Source organism: Choloepus didactylus, chromosome 3, assembly GCF_015220235.1.
Source record: "Choloepus didactylus isolate mChoDid1 chromosome 3, mChoDid1.pri, whole genome shotgun sequence".
NCBI lineage: Eukaryota > Metazoa > Chordata > Mammalia > Pilosa > Megalonychidae > Choloepus > Choloepus didactylus.
Genome location: NC_051309.1, coordinates 122,671,415 through 122,693,517, shown reverse-complemented (window position 1 = coordinate 122,693,517; position 22,103 = coordinate 122,671,415). Strand labels below are relative to the sequence as shown.

At 40.1% G+C, this 22,103-nt stretch overlaps 1 protein-coding gene across 10 annotated transcripts in view; it reads right to left on the bottom strand.

Moving 5' to 3' along the window:
- The window catches only part of ALPK1 (alpha kinase 1), a 149,500-nt gene that overhangs the window by 53,454 nt on the left and 73,943 nt on the right, over positions 1-22,103 (bottom strand). For 7 of the 10 annotated variants that reach the window (XM_037830475.1, XM_037830482.1, XM_037830472.1 and 4 more), the window contains 2 exons: positions 17,807-17,987; positions 13,229-13,383 (listed from right to left, as the gene is read on the bottom strand). In XM_037830475.1, coding sequence (XP_037686403.1) covers positions 13,229-13,383; positions 17,807-17,927 — 276 coding nt within the window. In that variant the 5' untranslated portion in view covers positions 17,928-17,987. Of the gene's footprint in view, positions 1-13,228; positions 17,726-17,806; positions 19,113-22,103 lie in introns of those variants that run through there. The other 3 variants (XM_037830476.1, XM_037830481.1, XM_037830480.1) reach the window with 3 other exon arrangements.

Genomic DNA, 22,103 nt, shown 5'->3' with positions numbered 1-22,103 from the left:
GTGATGACAAGTGGCTGACAACAGTGTACTACCTAACAGGTATTTTGAAAAATATTTTTTAAATAATGAGGGTTAGAAGTGTTTTCATCACTGTTATTCTGGTATTAAAAATAATGTGTCACTCCCTTTATCCAGTGTATGAACAGATGAGTAGAAAAATGGGGACAAAAAGTAAATGAATAATGGGGGGAATGGGGGGAATGGGATGTTTGGGGGGTTCTTTTATACTTTTATTTTTGTTCTTATTTTTATTATTATTTTTTGGAGTAATGATTGTGTTCAAGGGGTGATTGTGGTGATGAACACACAACTGTATGATGATACTGTGAACAACTGATTGGACACTGTGGATGATTGTATAGTATGTGAATATATCTCAATAAAATTGCATGGAAAAAATGATGTCATCTGTAAATCCAATTTAATATCTGCACACAAGTGGGAAAATTTTAACCTGCTTCAAAATCTTCCAAATGAAGAGTTTCAGTGGGTTTTGACATCTTTTGTTTAAAAGTATCTTGAAGGAATACACAACTAACACTAGGGAAGGTGGAAATTTGCTAGCTGAATCTCAACAAATGACTTTTCATAATTGATGGGTAGATTGAAATATGAGTATCATGAATTAGTAATCATAGCCAACCCCTTTTATTTGGAACCACATATCCTTGAGAGATAAACTTTTCAACTATGACAGCCATTAAAAGAAAGTATTGAAATAAATAGTATTAGTCAGATCTTCAAAGCACAGCACTGAAGCCAAGATTTTTAAAAACTAATTAAACCCATTTAATCACAGTTTGAGTGTGAGCAAAAGGTTCTCAAGTCAATATACAATTTTGAAAATTATTTCAAAATCCCTATTCAATCTTTATCTCATTCTTCTTATATATTCTAATATATTCTATAAAATATATTATATGAATACAGTAAAGCATAGTAATGCATATAATTTATTAAATATATAAATAAATTCATGGTGAGTACATGCTCAAAAGTTTTTACTCCTGGGATGAGCAATAAAATAATTGAAAGCAACTGATTCAGAGTGAATAGATCAATGGAATAACAACAAATCTCTCTTTTGTGCTACGCAAACACAGCCTAAAAAAGAAAGGACTAATTCCAAAAACTTATGAATTTGTGGAGCTTATAAATGTTTGGTTTTTGCCCTTCTAAATCAGGCAACTTTGTTTCATTAAGCAGGGCAGGTGATTATACATCCTGTTAGGATGGCAGCAAGCGGAGGGGGTGTCAAAGGGGATGGCCTAGGATATCGTCATCAACATTATATGTTGCAGAAAATGTATCAGATTGAATTCTATGAAATTGCCAGTATTTGACTTTGTTGACATACAACAGCATTTTCATATGGTTCAACTTAATATAAACAATGCCAGGCATGTGCTAGGAATCAAATACGTGGAGATAATAGTGTTGTTTAAGCTCCTTATTAACTTAAATATTTAAGATGTGGGATATGATGATATTCTGACTTGCTCATGGGAGTGAGTGAATAACGTCTCTGGGATTTATCATTTTCTGGAAGTGTTGTCTGCTCAACACTTTAACTTGTTCATTTTCTATTGGCATTTTGGGTTGGGTTGCTCTGCCCACTTGTCTCAGTTGAATCAACCCCTCCAGGGCTTGGCTCAGCCTTCAGGCCTCATTACGGGACACATGAAATCCACCACAGAGGGCGAGCCCTCATCAAAAGGATACTTCGCATGCCTGATTCTGTGGCAACCAACATTTCGTTGGTAGAATTTTAAGGACAAGCCACCATTTTAATTTATCTTCCATTGCAACTTGAAAGTACCTTATTAAAGGGGCAGTTTTGGCACAGTTTTAGAGCAGGGTTTAAATCCTTGGTGATTTTAATCATACTCTATCATATAGTCTGAAAATACAGAGGGCTTGGGGTTAATATTTGTCCTTCGAAGTTTCCATTCTTTTGGTACCTAATTTTCACTTATTAAATGAAATTTATTTGTGAAGAATCTGAACCTTTTATCTAGCTTCTTTTCAAAACAAGAACCATAATGTTAGTAAAAAAAAAATTAAAGTTTTAAATGGTGATAACTGAAAAATATGAAATTTCTCCTTTAATTAACTCTGTTATGAGAAATAAATCAGATCACATTAACAGAAGAGGTGGAAGGGCCGGTTATTAGGCAGCAGAGAGAACAAGATAATAGCAACAAGGGAAAGGCTGCCCCAGTCCTACAATAGCCCTTCCCAGAAGCCTTACTTAACTACGGAACTGTGTGATCAGGAAGGAAACACTGAGCACAGGGTGAGATCTGGGTGTTGTGGTCCTGTCACTTCTACTGACTGACTGTGGCAGGCCACGCCTTACTCCCTCCGCATTTCAGTTTCCCCGCCTATCAAATAACCGGTTTGAAATAGATGATCTCTAAATTTCCACCCAGCAATGATGCTTTATCATTCAATAAAGAAATAACTTGTTTACATGAATGTCATAGTCTATGTGGGTGTGTGCTAAAATTATCTCTGAAAACATAACAGAAGAATAATGATACATAGTTTGTAGCAGGCCATGAAATGGGAAGAGAAAAGAATTGGAATCAAGAACATTACATTCTGAATCTCTACTGTATCAGTGAAAAGATGCACTGTCCAGGTCAATTAATAATTGACTTTCGTTTTTCCCTTGTTTAGATATAAGCAGTTCAGTATTTGTACTTGCTCTTAGAAAAGTGGTGAGAAATTTGTTTTTGAACATCTGACTCTATCTACATTTAAAGGCAACTGCTCACCAGACACTCTTCTTCCCCCCTTCTCCCTTCCTTTATTATAATGGTAAGAGATGTTTACTGTGAAGAATCAAAGAAGACTAAAGAACAAAATAACTAGTAATCCCACCAGATTAATGAAAATGTCCATCCAAATTTATATAGAACCTGTTATAATTCAGGATTAGTATTAGATGTTTTTGTAAGACTTGCATTTTTTTTGTGTGTGGAAGGAGATTCCTACCTCCCCTAAATTTAAGCAGGGGAAAATGTTAGGTTCCTATTTTAGAAAGATGTCCTTGGCTGCAGGGTGGAGAAAAGTTGGATGGCTGCAGTGGTCATTGGTATTTTCATCGATGTACTTCTAGTCTCTTCGTTCTGAGTACATGGCAGGACTGTGGTTCCCTGATCCCTTGAAGTGAGGTGTGGCCACATGGCTTATTTTGACTGATGGTCATTTCCTCATGGAAGGCTTTAAGACCAATGTACAACTCATCAGTTTCCCTTCCCCCTGCCATGGCAACCAGCAACATTCTAGATGGTAGGATTCCATCTACCTGGGCTCCTGATCTCAGATGGACATGTAGCAAGAGGAAGGAACAACCTATATTGCCTTAAGCCCCTGGAATTTTTGTTTTCACCATAACATACCCTATCCTTACTGATACAGGGAACATGACTGCGGTTAGAGAGTGAAGTTGGACGTAATCCAGAAAAAAGAGGACAGGGCTGGAACCAGTATAGCAGCAGTAGGACTGGATAAAGGAAGATACATTTGGAGACATTTAGGAGCAACAGCTGTAAGCTTGGGTAATCATCAATGAGCTATGAGGGATAGGGGAAAGACAGAGTCAAAGATGATTCCTAGGTCCTGATTTGGGGAACTGGGTGGCTTGTGGGGTCATTTGCTGATATGGTGATAATGGAAGGAGGTTAAGATTTAGTTGGTGGAGGGAGAAGGTGTTGGGAGATGATGAGTTCAGTTTTGGAACTCTTTAGCTTGAGATACCTGGAACACCAAATGGAAATGATTCTTGGGCTAGTGAATGTACTAAATAAAGTAGGAGAGGCATTATGTTTTTTCCAATCTATTTGGTTTAAGGCACACAGGTTTTGTTTTGTTTTGTTTAATAGAGGCATAGGTCTACATGCTAAGGGTCTTGAAGTCATTTGAGAGTTTTCTTGATTCAATGTCCTCCACATCTGCATGTCAGTTTTCATTTGGTAAGACTGTGATAACTCTAAAATTTCAGTGCTTTTAATGATTTCTCTTTTGTTCATATTTCATACTAACTGCAGTTTAGTTACTGTTCTGAGGCTCTGCTCCATGGGTCTTGTCCTTTCCAGGATCCAGGCTGTGGGAGTGACCCTTCTCTTGTACATTGGGCAGAGGAAAACTTCCAATTGCTGAACCACACAAATGATTTGCAAAGCTTCTGCTTGGGACTGGTATATGTCACTTTCAATCACATTTCATTGGCTAATAAAAGGCGTGTATCCAAGCCAGATAATAGCATGAGAAGGTATATTCCTTTCAGAAGAAGGTACTGAAAGTCCTTTGGGAACAATGAATGTTCGAGAACAGTACTGCAATTCACCTCAATCTACTTCATCCCATTCATCAGCATATTCTTGAGGTTGTTTTCAATAATGGCTCCCAATACACCTCCTTTCTCCACTTCCCTCAAGCTAACATTCATGTGACCCTTACAAGATTATTCTTTACTCAGCAGCTCAGCGTCTTCCCTAAATGCATGATCTCCAACCCTATAATACACACAACAAAGAATAAGGAATAAAAAAACAATCCCATAAACAAATGTTTTAGTTTCCTGGGCTGCTCAAGCAAATACTGTGAAATGGGTCAGGTTAAACATTGGGTATTTATTTGCTTATGGTTTGAGGCTGGGAAAAAAGTCCAAATCAAGGCGTAGTCAAGGTGGTGCTTTCTTTTCAAACACTGTAGTGTTCTGGGGATGGCTGCCTATGTTTCTTGGTCTTTAGCTCACATGGTAGCCTGTTCTGGCCTCTCCCTTCTCTTATGGGTTCGGGTTCTGTTGACCTTCAGATTCTTGCTTCAAGTGGCTTTCTCTCTATCTGTCTGAATTTCATTCTGCTTATAAAGGACACTAGTAACAGGATTAAGACCCATCCTGATTGGGCTGGGCCATACTTTGACTGAAGTAACCTCATGAAAAGATCCTACTTACAATGGGTTCACACCCACAGGAATGGATTAAGTTTAAAAGCATGTTTTTCTGGGGTACATATCTTCAAACTACAAGAAAAGTCAAACTGCAACTCTGAAAAGTTCTACAAAGGAGCAATACCATATCAGAGTCTATAACCGGGAGATTCTGATCTAATCTCAGATGTCGGGGAAGGTTTCCCTAAGAACTGAGACCAGAGTTGAGATGTGAAAGATGCATAGAAATTAACTAGGCAAAGAGGGGAAGGAAGAGCATTCCAGGAATAATAGCCATATTAGATATGGATAGAGTGTGGGCTGAAAGGAGGCCCTGTGGTTTAGAGAGGGTATGGCAAGGGCAGTAGAGGAAAGAATTGTGTCTTGCAGGGCCTGCAGGCCTTATAAGGAAGTCTGACCTTCTTAGGCACAGTGAGGTGATGTGACTAGATCTGTAGTTAGCAAAGATTACTTTTGTATGGACAAAGAAGGTGGAGGGATGGAGCAGAGTGGATGTGGGAAACCACTCAGGAAGCTATGGCAGGAGCCCAGGTTACAAATGGCTTCCGCCTGGACAAGGGTAGTGGCGGTGGCTTAGATGACTTTGGGGAGATAAAGGAAGTAAAACTGACTGGACTTGGTGGTGGAGTTTATATGGCAGGCAAGGGAGAGAAAAGTGACAAGAATGATCCTACAGTTTCTAGCTTGTGCTAGTGGTTGGCTGGGGATGCCCCTAAGTGGTCTGTAGAAGAGGACGTATCTGGGGGAAGTTTAGAGGACGACCATGAGTTTTAGTTTCCCGTAAGACACACAAGAGGAGAAAACAAGTAGGGGCACACCTGCTTCTATTCCTGTGCTCTCTCCTTAAGTAATGGCATCACTGTCCTTCAAGTCATCAAGGGTGACTTCACACACTTCACACACTTCACACACACTGTGTTTTCTATCTCTAACAAATATCTCAGATCTTTTCCTAACTCTTCATTCTTCTGATCTCCTCCCCTAGGTCAGGCTGCTATTTAGGGGAGGGTATTAAAACTATTTAGAAATTGTTAAAACCTCAAGGAAAACAATCATTTGGATGAAGCAGGGTCCTTTATGAGCCAAGCATTAAACCTTTACTTTTCAGATCATGAAGAGATCCAGAGTGTCCTGGATCAGTCAGGAAAAGGGAAGAAGAAACCAGGAGCCTCTGGGCAGTGGCTATTTACCAACCACTACAGAAGTATTTCAACATTTTAATAGCCAGTACGACTCTGTGGTATGGGTCCCTGACTGTCAGCCCAGCCCCTACAAGATATGGCAATAATCTCACAACTGGTTTCCTTCCTTACCATTCCTCTTTCACTGAATACATTATTTTATAAATTTATCATTTTGCTTCTTAAAAGACTCTTTAAAGACCCCAGGAGAAAGTTCTACCTCCTTAGCATATTATACTAGGGTTTTCAGAATGACAATGTGAAATTTTCCTGAGTCTTCTCTTGTAATTTGCTCGGCACCAGCCACATTGGACTCACTGCCATTTTTCCAATGTAATATACATTTGCTCATTGCTTATGTTTGTATGGAAGACTCTTCTTTTCCCATGTCCTCTATCCAGCAAATTCCTTCTTATCCTTACAGCCCTTTCCAGCTGTTAACCTCCTCTGAGATTGTACCGTTGGCACTGATCCTCCCAGGCAAAATCAGTCACTCTTGTCTTCTGAGTTCACATTATACCTCTTCTATCACATAGATGTCTTACAGACTCTTACACAACATCTTCTCTGAATTCCTGTAAATAGCCCAGTGTCTGGTACGTACTCAATAAGATGTTTCTGGATAAATTCATGATGTTACTTCAATTTGATTTCATTTTGTGTGAGTCAACCCAATGGTACCACTACTCTTTTAGTTACTATGTCTAGATTCATAAACATTAGGTCCCTACTGATGCTTTAATGCATTTCATATGAATACTTTTGCATTTTTTTATCTGCTGGCCTCTTCAGTTGACCACTGTGCTTGAGAGGAGCTGTTGACCAATCTGTATTTCATCAAGAGGCCTGGCTGTGTTCATAAAAATTCTGTGAGAGAGGCAGTTGCCATGAAAAGAGAACAGGCCATCAAGAGATGAGGAATTTAAACTGTGACCTTGAGCAAGTTATATAATTTCTCTAAGCATTAATTTTCCTAACTGTGAAATGGGAATAAAAACACCTCTCTCTGAGAGTTGTTGTGAGAATTGGAAGAATATATAAAGCACCTGCCACCTATTAGGTGATCAGTAAATGGGAAGAACCATTCCAATAAGCAGGCCTTTGACAAGCATGGTTCTATCTCTTCATTCTTGTGGAAGTTTTCCAGGACATGAACTGGATCTTCTATTTCTTTTGCATTTCTCTCAGTGCCCTGTATCAAATGTCAGGCACATACTGACACTCAATAAGGACTTGTTGAATGAACAAAGGAACGAATGAATACAAAGTTTATAGCCATTTTGTTTTTTGCATTCTATAAAAAAGATTTCAGCTCTTAGAGTCGCAGAGCACAGAGCTCAAGATGAAAAGCTCATTTAACAAAACCAGTTGCTGAAAAAATCATAATGCAAACAGCAACTGCTTCTGATTTTGAATTCTCTATTACTGTGGTGGTTTAGAGCTATGCACCCCAGAAAAACATGTTCTTAAGCTTACTCTATTCCTGTGATTCCTTTGATGAAGTTACTTCATTAAAGGTGTGGCCCAATTAAATCAGGAGGAGTCTTAATCCTATTACTGGAGTCCTTTATAAGGGAAATGAAATTCAAATGGATAGAGCAAAAGCCATGGGAAGCAATAAAGGGCAGGTCAACAGAACCTGGAACCTATAAGAAATGGGAGAGGCCAGGAGAGGCCGCCATGTGACAGAGGAGCCCAGGACCAAGGATGACTTGCAGCCAGCCCCAGAATGCCCATCTTCAAGAAGAAAGCATTGCTTTGATGATGGCTTGATATGGGCTTTTTCCTCACCTCAAAACTATAAGCCAATAAATTCTCATTGTTTAAGCCAACCTGTTGCATGGTATTTGCTTGAGCAGCCAAGGAAATTAAAACAATTACTAATATGAAAATTGGCACCTGGAATAGTGTTTATTTAAAATTAGTTTTAAGACTATCTTTTTAACCAAGAACTTATTAATGGAGAGAATTTTATTGTTCCCTTTGACAATAAAAAAAAAAATTTAAAAAGACAATATAAAAAAGAGTCTCACCCTCTTACCTAGTCCTTACACCAGACAACTCTCTTTCTGTAACTTGACATTTCATTTCCTAATAAAGTCATATGCTGGTGATCTTTGGTAGGGAAACTTCTCCACCTTCTCTGCTCCCAAGTTAATCAGACTAGACGTGTTTTAAAAACAAATCCCTGCAATCTTGTAATGACAGGGTGTTATATTTATTCATAAATATGTTTTAGTTCTTGGCTCTTTAATAGTTTAAATAGTTCAAAAATAAAAATATCAGCAAATTGAAGACGTTGAAATAATCTAAAGAAGCACATTAGAAAAAACATCTGAAAGCTAAATTTACCATTCTTTATTCATCCACAAAAGTTTTCCATTCAAGACGGCATAAGAAAACAACCAAACTTATTTTGGGTCACTCTTCAAATCACTGCAAGGTAGCACAGATAGTTTTAAAATTGTGGCACGAAGTCTATCAGATTATCCATTTTCATGGTTATAGGGTTGAAAAGGAAGTGGATGAAAAACTCCGCACTCTGATCCTGCTTCATCTCCTTGGACTGGACTTCAGTCAATCTATAAAAGTTACCCTTTGTCTCCTTGAAGTGGCATCACACTGAACTTGGGGCTGGCTTGGAGCAGAGAAGGACCCTCCGCGGAAGAGGACCCCACTAGTGTCAGATCCCCAAACGTGTGAGGAGAATGTTCATAACCAGAATGTCACAATAATCCTTCCCGAACTGCCACAGACATGCAAATCCAAATATGCTCCCTTTTTACAAGCTTCACTTCCTGATTAAAAAAAAATTGTATAGAAACTGTTCTTTTTAGAGGAGAGAAGGTTATTGAGAAAATCACAAAAGGTGGCGTCCATGTTAAAGCCAGTGTCTTCATTCCCTGGGGTTTCAGAAACAACACCCACCGCAGCAGCCCCAAATGGAGCTAAACAGAAACTCACGCTAAATGCCTTCAATACTTTCTGAAAAATCCATCAAAGGTTTTGCTGAATGATATTTATAAGGGCCGTACTGTTCTCTTTCACAAACTGCAATGCCCTTCTCCAACACTTGAAAAAAGTTGCTCAGGCTTTTCATCTTTCCCTCTCAGAGTGTAAACATTGTTTTGAGTGAAAAGAGCTGAAGGAGCGCTTACTTTCCCTTGAAATTTTATTTTTAAATAAGAGAGGGAGAAAATCCTTTTTCTGACTAATACTAATAATACAGGTCAAAGTGTCAGGCAATATACAATTAAATGGAAAACAAAAAAGGTTCCCCCTCTTTTTCCCACAGTACAATGGCACTGGAATATAAATTACCAATGAAGATGAAATAATACTTCAAAGCCTGAAGGGCAGGGCAGTGTTTACAAAGTATTTTCTATGGCACGATGAGACATTAAAGATGATGGTAACCCATGGACTTGAGGGTGTTGTTGAATAGTTTAAAACTAGCATGAGGTAGGATTTTAGGTCCCTATAGCCTGTGACCCCGTGATATGCTTTGTTTCACAAGGGCAGCTGCAGTTATCAACAGATGTTTCAGCAATAAATAATTGGTATCATCTCGGAAAAGACCCATCTACCTGGGGAGAGGGTATAATACCAAAAACACTGCCCAGCTATTACAGCCACATTAATCTCCCATCTCTTCAGGTTTCTTGGGGAGCGTACTGCAGGTGTTTTTTCTGGGAGAGAGCGGACAAACTCTCTCAAGTCAGCAAGCTTTGTGTGGAGTGTAAAAGAGGTTGGCCCCTGCCATAAATTTCTGTCTGTGGCCACACACCAAAGGAAAAAGGATGGGGTGGGGGGAGGGGAGGACAGGGGAGGGAGGAAATGGGGGAGGCAGTGGAGAAAAGAAAGCGACATGCAAAACACATATGATTTTTCCTAATTTGGCCTAAGAGAGTAAAAATATAAATGGCCTTTTATTTCATCAACTTATGCACAGTGGAAAATAGTGTTTATGATTTGTCTTTTCTTAAGTATACCATGCTTAACTTTGTTATCTGTGGAGTTAACGACACAAGTGTTTACATTCTAAGTTTAATGCTAGTTTTAAAAATGGAGAGGCCACTTTTATGGGAAGCATTCATTTCAAGGTTAAAAAAATTCATGGAAAGTTTAGATTTATGAATAAACTGTAACTGGTAATAAGTGAATTGAAAAGACAAACCCAGCTGCTTTATGTATCTGTCTTTTAAGAATGGAAATTTATAATTGATCAATTATTAAGACATAAACATCCAGCCTCAGTAAAGCCTACTATCGAAACTAACAGTATACTGGGATGAAAACAAATCATAGAGTTTACTTACGATCTACTTTTGACAAACTAAAATATTAAAAGTGGCATGGGCTCATAGGGTGCCATAGTTGTCTGTATTTACAAAATAGAGTGGTTTAGCAATTGTGCACTTGGGGCATGATACAATAGGAAAGCATCCTTAAACTCTTTAGGAGGTGTGGTCACTTAATTTATAGCTCACTGGGTAAGCTAAAGAAAATGATGCTCAAAGTTCAGAAAGCTCCCAGATTAAACAGGGACTAAAGAAGGGCTAATAGACTGATTCTTAGCACTATCACTGAGTGACCTTATGAGCTGGGTATAAGCTCCTTAAATTCTCTATGCCTCCATTTCCCTTATTTTGAAAACTTTGTGATATCTAGAAGGATAGTGAGAGGATTATAGACTCTTTAAACACTCTAACAGCTAGGAGAAGCTTGTGTTCAAACTCATATTAACACTAAATGCAAAAGAGATTTGGATTTTTAAAAACTACCCTCTTCAGTTTTTCAGCTGATGTCACTATCAGCTTTGAATAAAGGTGGAGAAAGGGATCTGGTGATTGCAGAGTGGAAATAGAGTAGTAAAACTCTGCTTTTAGTGATGCATCTTAGTCTTTCAGCCTATGTTCAAAATTCAGAGGAAATTTCTAAGGCCCAAAGGTCAAACTAGGGGTCATTCCCCCTGTGAGGCTATTCTGCTCTCACCTTCTTTGGAATCTCTGTAAAGTTCCTACATGCCCCTGGCTGCCTCACACGAGGACTCTCCAAGCAAGTGAAACAGTCATGGCTCTAGGGAAATGGCTCCAATCTAAACAATAGTTCCCTGAATTGACGGAAAAAGAGATGTCTTTTTTGGTTGAACTGCCATCACCACACAGGATTCTCCACAAGCACCTTCACAAGCCCTTTACTCCTTTCCTTGCCCCTCTTCCACCCAAATCCCTGACAGGTGACTATATTCCCCCCTTCGCTCACCATCCTACTCTTCTCTTTTAAGCAGTGGTTCTCAAATGTTAGCATGGATCAAAATCATCTGGGGGGCTTGTCTAGTGCAGATCGCTGTTCCCCATCCCCCAGAATTTCTGATTCAGTAAGTCTAGGGTGGAGCCCAAGAATCTGCATGTCTAACAAGTTCCCAGGTGATGCTTGATGCTGTTGCCTGGGGACCTCATTTTGAGAACCACTGCTTTGGAGCAGCACTGTCCAATAATATGATAGCAGCCCCTAGCCACATGTGGCTATTTAAATACAAATCCATTAAAATGAAGTAAAACTAAAATTCAGTTCCTTCATCAAACTAACCATATTTCAAGTGCTCAATTGCTACATGTGGTCAGGACCTAATGTATTGGATAGTGCAGACATGGAACATTGCAGAAAGTTTTAGTGGGCAGCCTGTAGCCTGCTTTAGAGTCAGCAAGTCTCCGGGCTTCTAACAGTGCTTTCGTATTCTGCACATAGGGTTTCCAGAGGGAGAACTGCAGCCGGAGGAGTGGGCTGGGAGTCACAGCTCCACTACTTACTGGCCTGTTAATCTCCCTGCACTTTAATTTTCTCATTTGTAAAACAGGGATGTTAATGGTAATAATCATGCAGAGTTATTTTGAGAATTAAGTGAGATGATACATGTGAAAACACTTTATTAAGTCTATAATGATATATAAATTATAGTTATTATTCCATTCCACTTCTCCACTAATACCAAGCATTCTTATTTAAAAGCTCTGACTCACCATTGCATGCTTTCCACTTTTCTTTGCCTGCAATCCTCCATCTATTTAACCTGTTTTGTTTGTTTGTTGTTTGTTGTGGATAGAGGAGGTAGTGATTACTGTCCCAAGTTTTTAAAGATGCTCCGATGTTTATCTAGATCAGAGTGACTCTCCTAGATTTATTTTCCTCTGGACAAAAACAATCTCTGTACATTATTTGGGGATGACCCAAACATAATCACAAATAAATAGAAAAACAAAATTTTTAGGACACTGTCATTGCTTCTAATGCCTGTCTCTTGACTAATATATTTTTATGTGAGATAAATTACATGTAAGCTAGTAGATTTTCTTCCTTGACGATCATCAGAGAGAAGGTGGCTAAAAAAAGCGATGCTACCCAAAAGGAAAACAGCACTTCTTGTAACATCCTAGAACCTAAGCCTGAATTCTGAGCCCAAATCTGAGCTTATGTGTTTTTCTTGGGGTTCTCTGCTATCTGGAGTACAGGTACAAGTTAGATTAATTTGCAGTAAATGAGTTTAGGAATAAGCACATCGTCAGTTGACTTGATGCTTCCTGAACATCCTTAGTCATGAGAAGATAAAGGTGTATGCATGACCCCAGGTGGGGCCTAGGGCAGGGACATGCCAGGATTCCACAGCTTAGAAAGTCACCTTGACATAATAGCAATGCATTTATTTTCTTTCTCTACCCAACTTTTAAAAAGTGACATTTCAGAATAAAAAAAAAAAAAAAAAAAACTCCATGAGGCATGGTGGCAACAGAACTAATACTTCTGGTCCACCAAGGGCACATAAATTTGTCAGAATGATGGGTTTCACATTAGGCCCACTGACCACCCTTCTTCACTTCTACTGGATTTGGCTTTCCAGCAGAAGGTCTTATGGCCAAGCGAGGCTTTTCTAACAGCTTTTCCCCCCACACTAGTAAGTCTGGCAGAGTCGACCAAAAGGGAAGGGGGCTGTCTTGTGCCTCAAAGAAATTTAATCTATTAGACCACTTAGAGTCTAAATGCCTCACTTGGCGGTGTCAGGGAACAGGTGGCGGGGCTCTTCCTACCAGTAACGGCTGCAACCCGGCGCCAATCACATCCTGCAGGTTTGTTTTGTCCTCTGGGCCCACGGCTTGTTTGTACTGCCACTTCTCAGGCACGAAGGGCCACTTCATTTCCTTTGCCTCCTGGATCAGGGTCCTTAACTCGCTGGGGAGTGAAGCTGAAAAGGTCAGAGTTCAGGTAAGGAAATTGCAGTCAGAGAAAAGGCTGTTGAGCATCCAATGTTATGATGAAGTACCTCGGCTGCAAAAAAAAAATTCCCTGCCTCTTGCTGGCTGGTCTAAGCATTGGTTCTGACTCAAAGAATAATAGCGAGAAGCTATCTGTCAGGGGTGGCCCTGTTCTACTTTGCCCTACAGGTAAATTGGGGTAGTCAGGCATTAAAAAGGGTTTTTAGCAGGAAGTAAAGCACTTCAGTGACTGTCTCTGCATGAAGAATCAGAGAAAAGAATGAAGGAAATATTATTTTCCCTGTAAAATGAGAAAGGGACTGGGATGGAATGGCATTTTGGATTGGCAGCAGCTGGACAATGCAGAGTCAATTTGTATAGTCCTTTTTTGTTGTTGTTCCTGCAAGACCTCACCTCATTTCACACTTTCCCCATGGACCACATTTGGACAGAGAAAATGAATAAGAAAAACACAAATGAGATTTGAAATAGTACTAATTAATTATGGAAACAGCCCTATTTCCCATTAGTAAATATGTTAGACCTCTTTTTAGCACCAGACATGCTTATACAGGCCTATAATCCTCTATTTAAATTTTAGAAACCCCAAAAGCTCCGCAAACTGAAAGTTTTTTCTTAAGTTTAGTATCAAAACCAGACTTGAATTGACTAGAGACTATTTACTGTCTTACTTATCATACCTAGTGTGATCATTTGAAGGGTTTGCTGCGAAAATTTTAATGTATTTGATATAGTGCTGCTCCAGACTCTGCTGGAGTGAACTGAATGTAACATAAGGTACATGTACTAGCATGTACTACGTATTTTCCAAACATTTGACAAACTCTGAATTCTGAAATACATATGGCCCCAGGGTTTTGTATAAGGGATTGTAGACCTGTATATAAGACTGCCAGCTATAAATCTCCAGATATTTGTTTGGCAGGCATCTCAAACTTAACACAACATATCTAAAACTCTATGTATCACTGTTTCTCTAAATTTGTTTTTTTCCCCTGTATTCCCTATTTTCATGAATGACACCACCATCCAGTGAGTCACCCAAATCTGAAATCAGGAGTCAGTCTATATACATTTTGCTCTTTCTCACTCCCCACATCTGTTTATCAAATACTGTATATCCTAAAGTCCAGTTCCTCCTCTTCATTATCAGTAATTTCTTGCCCAAACAACTGCATCCAATGTTGTCCCCTCCACTCCTTCTTCCACATTATTGATCCCCACTTTTTCTAAAACACAACAAGGCTCAGGCCTTGTCCTAGAAACAATCTTGAAGAGTTTGGCACATTCTGCTCTCACTGTCTGGATTGCTCTTCCCCCAGACCCTTCATGATCAAACTCAGGTCCACTGACTTCAGCATTCAATGTCAACATTGCCACCCGTCAGCCTGCTGTGAGCAAACCAGTGCACTGAACTGAGAGGCCTCTCCTGAGTGCTCCCAAACCCTCAGGTGTCAGCTCCTTTCAGCATTCATCTCGCTGCTCTGTAACCACATCTGTCTCCCTCACAGGACTCTGATTTCAGGCATCATGTCTCAACCCTTTTATAAATCACACTGTGATGGCTAAAAAAAAGATTTCATTTTATTTCTGCATGAAACATTCTAAGTAAAACAAGAGATAGGAGAGACAGCGAGCTATAAAAAGAAGAGACCTGTGCACGGTGCATGAGGATTTTTTTGCGGACTTGCCACCAACTGGGCAAATGTAAGGCAGTCTCCAGCAACAAGGTGGGGAAGGACTGCTTGGCACTGAGGGAATATCAGATGGGCCGTGCCACTGAATGATCTGGATTGATCACTGAGGATGACTTACAAGTATCACACTGAAATCATTGCCCTCCCCACTCTCATCCAGCCACCCAGAACATTCTGAGCACCTCCTATGTGGCGGCACTCCCCCAACAACAGCAGAGCCATGGGAGTGGGGCACTGTGTGGTCACATGCTCCTGGAAAGCCTGGTCCTCTTGCCACCACAGACATAGTTTCAACTTCTGAAACGTTTCTAATGGACGCCATGTTTCAAATGGAGAAAATTTCTTAAAGGATGTTTCTTAATAATACGTGAATAGGAAAACCACTCAGTCCTTTTGCCTTGGACAGTTCTGGTTTCTGTCAGTTGTCCTGGCATACTTAATGAGGAAGGAAAAGCATTCCTTTCACTCTCAAAAGTTCCCAATTTCCCTAGTAAATTATGTGGACAGTCTATCTATGAGAGAACGCAGGCAGTCAAATGACAACAAAAATGTGATTTCTGGGTTCACAGACTGTTACCACATTTGGGAACAGATGGTTTAAACATTGTCAAATGTTTTCCTAATAATGAAGAAAAACTATTCTTTATAACACTCTTGCCTCCTTCACACCACACTTTCCCTAAGGATCACATCAGGACATGGAGAGTCCAAAGGAGGACATGAAATGAAAGATGCCTCTAAAATCGTCGTTAAAAAGCATCCCTGTCTGGATTTCAGTTCCTTTTGCATCTCTGGGGGAGTTGTTAGGTTTAGTCACCCAGGATGACAAGGACAATTTCTGAGGGAAAGGGGTGGGATTGAGAGGAGGAGAGAAAAGAATAAAAACTACAGTGTCTGTGTTCCAGAGTCCCCAGGCTGCTCCGCGCCAGACGTGACCCTGTGCACACGCGAGCTGATGACATGACCCTGTGCACACGCGAGCTGACGACATGACCCTGTGCACACGCGAGATGACGACATCGCTGGCTGCTCGGAAACCACCTGCCGACGGAAGGGTTCTGCGATCCGCCCGCGTCCAGCGAGCCCACCATCCCCGCGCCTCGCGGAACGCACCCGCACCGCAGTGATCAGTTAGCACGACCGGGCTGGCGGTGGCTGCTCTGCGTAGGTTTCCTCCCCGTCGGCTTATCGGATTCAGCCAACCCTGGGCAGTCACCCCCCGACAGAGCAGTAGCCACCTCTCCCCTCTGATCACTCCCTTCCCGCAGCAGCCTACCTGAGGGGCCGCGTCTAATTTAGTGATTTTACAGCCGTGATTTGCCTTATCTGGAACTAAACTGATTATTTCTCCTCTTCTGTGGCGTTTGGTTAGAAAAAAAGAAGAAAATGCTACCCGATTAGGGCGTTCAGAGTCTTCCCTAGGGAGAACACCAGCTTAAAGGAATTTGGGCTGAGGAGACAAAAGTCCCCGTGGACCAAAAGGACAAGAGAAAACCCTCTTCAGGAGGAGCAACAGAGCACCACGACGCCACCCCGGGGAGAACCAGGACCAGCAACAGAGCAGGCTCTGGGGTGCCCAGTACCCTGCCCCGAGCTTGTAGGTGCCAGAGAGATCCTGGGCTGACCCGCACATGTGTAAATAACAGGCAAAATACCCATGGGTGTAGCTGGCTAGTAAAGAAAGAAAATCACGTGAACTAAGGCTGTGAAAAGACTGGATATACATCCTGTTATCTAGAAAGGAGCACAAATGACAGGTTACAAATAGGACTTCTACAGGTGCCTAAAAATGCCCCCATAAAAACGTCTGTGTCTATGTACAGGAACGTGGGAAAGAAAACCTCCCCAAACCTTTTCCCCATTACATAATGAACAACAGCACAAAGGATATGAGGAATGTACATTTTATATGGGAGATCTTATTTCTGGAAGGGAAGACAAAGCACTAAAAATACAAAGAAAAATATTAAAAAGAAGTAAAAAGAATACACTTAGAGAAATGGAGAAAAAAATTATCAGAGTGCTAAAAAGACATCAAAGAAAAGAGGGTTGCCTCTCCCAAACTGCCTAAAGAAATAAGAATTGCTTTAACTTTCTAGACTTGGTGATTGAAACCTCCCCCAAAATGACTTATCTAAAACTATGAATGGCACAAATTATGAAATGAGCAAAAAGCGAAGTTCTTAAAATCTGATATTGGTGCAATCATGGTTTATAGATATCAGTGGATATACTTCACATATAGCATGAGAAATAGCATGAGAAGTGTGTCATGATTTAAAAAAAAAGATTGGACTGGCGAGATGACGTATTTATGGAAACTGTAGAAGTCTATGGAAACTGATGAGGCACAAAATCTTAGTTTGAAAAAAAGTACGTGCCACCATTCAGAAGTTGCTTCAATTTTTTAATAATTGAAATTTACGTGCACCAGCCAACTTGGACCCTTTGTTCTTCTTGAACTAAACTGTTTCTTGTAGCCTCATGTTTACTGAAGCCTAAAATTAGAACTGACAGCAATTCACTGCAACAAAGTGGGCTTCCTCCTCACCCGTCCGCTGGCAGCCCATGTCCCATTCATGCCCTAGAAATCCACTCATTTCTCAGTGGTCATCTGCCAAGAGAAGAAAAATAGGGCAGAGGAGAGGAGAGTGAACCTGCTGGCTCACCCCTGGAGTCCCCTTCAAAATCTCACCTCTGCACTGCTGGTCCTTGCTCTTGTCCTCCTCTGACACATCTGGTGCCTCCAACAAGAACTGGTCCAGCACTTGCTTGCACTCTTGCAGTAGCACAGCTACACCTTTTTGATTATTCATGATGATCACCCTTCCCCAGACGATGAATTGAGTGTCCCTGGGTCTGTGGTGATCAATTACCTAGGAGAAGACACCGATTCTCAATAAAAGGGCCCCTTCAAGGCTGAGGTACATGGTGAACAAAAGAGGGGGAGAGATGATTAACTGAAGCATCATCAATTATCTGTAAGACTCAAACAGGGAGGGATAATAGAGCAAATACATGAAAATACATGACAGCCTCTGAGGATTTTATTAGCGGAGTGTGTGAAATTACTGCAGGGTCTGGTCTAGGCAGCCAGCACCTCAAAGGCATCAGGGAGAAGAAGGGAAAGGTCCTGGTGCAGACCCCCAGTTACCCACAGTGAAGTCATTCAGAGCCAAATGAAATGAATATGCCCTATGATTTATGTATCTTACACATACTTCACATCAGTGCCTTCAGGATCCCAGTGGCACCTCTCCAGAAGCCTACAGGAAGCATCTGGCTCACAGTTCTAATATTCAGGCACAAGCACATGGTGATATGAAGTTTAGCATTCTCATAACTCACTGATGATTTCCCCTGTGCAGGATTCTTCATGGTATTTAGCATCATATAATGTAGATAGACTGAGATAGACAATGATAGATGCTAAATTTAAAGTTCTTCACTGCCAGGCACATTGCCTAATAAAAAAGATAAAATATCCCAGAAACTCAATTTTCTAGATCATATAGATCAATAGATCTAGTTATATTGCCATTTAACAAAACAGTTGAGGGATGTCTTATGTAAATATGAGTATGATGCAATGAAGTATTGTAGTCAATGTAACTTCAAAAACAAAATAACTTTACTGACAGAATAAAAATGCCTGACAAATAAATAGAAAACAAATTTACTTGATTAACAAATCATTTGTCTTCCCTTTATTAAATAAAGTACATTGTAAACAAGATAAGAAAATTATGCTATTTCTGACTTGGCCAGAATAGATAGTGGCATTCCTGTCTGGCTTAGACACTCTTGATAGGGCAAGTAGAATTTATAATCAAAACAAGACAGTCTGAAAGGGAAGAAAATAACAGATATATGGATGGCTTTCATCCCTCTGTCTCTGAGTTTATCCATGCAATGAAGTAATAATTGAAATGTTCAAGCAGTGATTTATTGTGTTGGTGTTGGGGTAAAATGTGCTCTTCTACCCAATGGCCTCACTGTAAGAGGCTGATTTGAATTTTTTTTTTTTTTTTTTTTGCATTTTTTTTTTAATCATCATTTTATTGAGATATATTCACATACCACGCAGTCATACAAAACAAATTGTACTTTCGATTGTTCACAGTACCATTACATAGTTGTACATTCATCACCTAAATCAATCCCTGACACCTTCATTAGCACACACACAAAAATAACAAGAATAATAATTAGAGTGAAAAAGAGCAATTGAAGTAAAAAAGAACACTAGGTACCTTTGTCTGTTTGTTTGCTTCCCCTACTTTTCTACACATCCATCCATAAACTAGACAAAGTGGAGTTTGGTCCTTATGGCATTCCCAATCCCACTGTCACCCCTCATAAGCTACATTTTTATACAACTGTCTTCGAGATTCATGGGTTCTGGGTTGTAGTTTAATAGTTTCAGGTATCCACCACCAGCTACCCCAATTCTTTAGAACCTAAAAAAGGTTGTCTAAAGTGTGCGTAAGAGTGCCCACCAGAGTGATCTCTCGGCTCGTTTTGGAATCTCTCTGCCACTGAAGCTTATTTCATTTCCTTTCACATCCCCCTTTTGGTCAAGAAGATGTTCTCCATCCCACGATGCCGGGGGAGGGCAGTGATTTCACCTTTCAAGTTGGCTTAGCCAGAGAGAGAGAGGGCCACATCTGAGCAACAAAGAGGCATTCAGGAGGAGACTCTTAGGCACAAATACAGGGAGGCCTAGCCTCTCCTTTGCAGCAACCGTCTTCCCAAGGGTAAAACTTATGGTAGAGGGCTCAACCCATCAAACCACCAGTCCCCTATGTCTGTGGTCATGTTAGCAACCATGGAGGTGGGGTAGGCGAATACCCCTGCATTCTCCACAGGCTCCTCAAGGGGGCACTACATCTTTTTTTTTTTTTTTTCCTTGTTTGTCTTTTTTTCTTTTTTTTTTTTTTTTAACTTTCCCTTCTTTTTTCAAATCAACTGTATGAAAAAAAAAGTTAAAAAGAAAACAAACATACAATAAAAGAACATTTCAAAGAGACCATAGCAAGGGAGTAAGAAAAAGACAACTAACCTAAGATAACTGCTTAACTTCCAACATGTTCCTACTTTACCCCAAGAAAGTTACACAATATAGCAACATTTCAGTGAACTTGTTCCTACTACATCCATCAGAAATTAACAGACCATAGTCATTTCTGGGCATCCCCAGAACGTTAAATAGCTTATCTGTTCTTCTTGGATTATTGTTCCCCCTTCCTTAATTGCTCTCTACTGCTAGTTCCCCTACATTCTACATTATAAACCATTTGTTTTACATTTTTCAAAGTTCACATTAGTGGTAGCATATAATATTTCTCTTTTTGTGCCTGGCTTATTTCGCTCAGCATTATGTCTTCAAGGTTCATCCATGTTGTCATATGTTTCACCAGATCGTTCCTTCTTACTGCCGCGTAGTATTCCATCGTGTGTATATACCACATTTTATTTATCCACTCATCTGTTGAAGGACATTTGGGTTGTTTCCATCTCTTGGCAATTGTGAATAATGCTGCTATGAACATTGGCGTGCAGATATCTGTTCGTGTCACTGCTTTCCGATCTTCCGGGTATATACCGAGAAGTGCAATCGCTGGATCGAATGGTAGCTCTATATCTAGTTTTCTAAGGAACTGCCAGACTGACTTCCAGAGTGGCTGAACCATTATACAGTCCCACCAACAATGAATAAGAGTTCCAATTTCTCCACATCCCCTCCAGCATTTGTAGTTTCCTGTTTGTTTAATGGCAGCCATTCTAACCGGTGTTAGATGGTATCTCATTGTGGTCTTAATTTGCATCTCTCTAATAGCTAGTGAAGCTGAACATTTTTTCATGTGTTTCTTGGCCATTTGTATTTCCTCTTCAGAGAACTGTCTTTTCATATCTTTTGCCCATTTTATAATTGGGCTGTCTGTACTATTGTCATTGAGTTGTAGGATTTCTTTGTATATGCAAGATATCAGTCTTTTGTCAGATACATGGTTTCCAAAAATTTTTTCCCATTGAGTTGGCTGCCTCTTTACCTTTTTGAGAAATTCCTTTGAGGTGCAGAAACTTCTAAGCTTGAGGAGTTCCCATTAATCTATTTTCTCTTTTGTTGCTTGTGCTTTGGGTGTAAAGTCTAGGAAGTGGCCTCCTAATACAAGGTCTTGAAGATGTTTTCCTACATTATCTTCTAGGAGTTTTATGGTACTTTCTTTTGATTTGAATTTGAAAAAGCAAGAAAACATTTTTTCTCTCCTTTTTTACATTCTATGACTTAAGAAGAACAGAATATGAAGGATGAGTCAACCATGTGATCTAAATTGTGAGTTTCTCATGCAAACCTGGCTGATATACATCTTGTTTTAGATTGTAAAGCACCCACATACATACTTTACATAGATAGAACTGCCAAAGCAAAACTTCAAAATGCCTCGTACTTGTTTCATTAAAACAATCATGTATTTGTCGATACTGGAAACACAAGCATAGTTCATGAATGTAAACCTCTAGCTACATGAAAGAATTCATATAAGTGAGGTAGTGAGCAATTAGTGGAACTATTTAAGCATACATTTAACCCCTCCTCTGTTTGACATATTTCAGAAAGTATTCCTGTGTGCATTGGGTTGTTGGATAGATGGTTTCCAATGTCCCTTTTAGCTCAAGTATCTATATGTCACAATGTTTTGTGGCAGAAACTGGCCATTAGCCTGCCTCTCTGTGTTCCAAGCAGTAAGTGCTGGTCAGAACTTTACTCATACTGTTGTCACAAAGAATAGAGTAGTATATGCCTCATCCCTTTTGAGTATTGCATCCAGAAGAAAGCCAAGGAGCGGACTAGGGTGGACAAGCAATAATATCCCATCCCCACCATTCCCTGAAAAAGGGAAACACTGACTGCAACAGAAGTCTGGTATGGAGACTGAGAAATATATTTGGTGACTGAGAAGGTTAAGAACCAACTTTGCTTTGAGTGA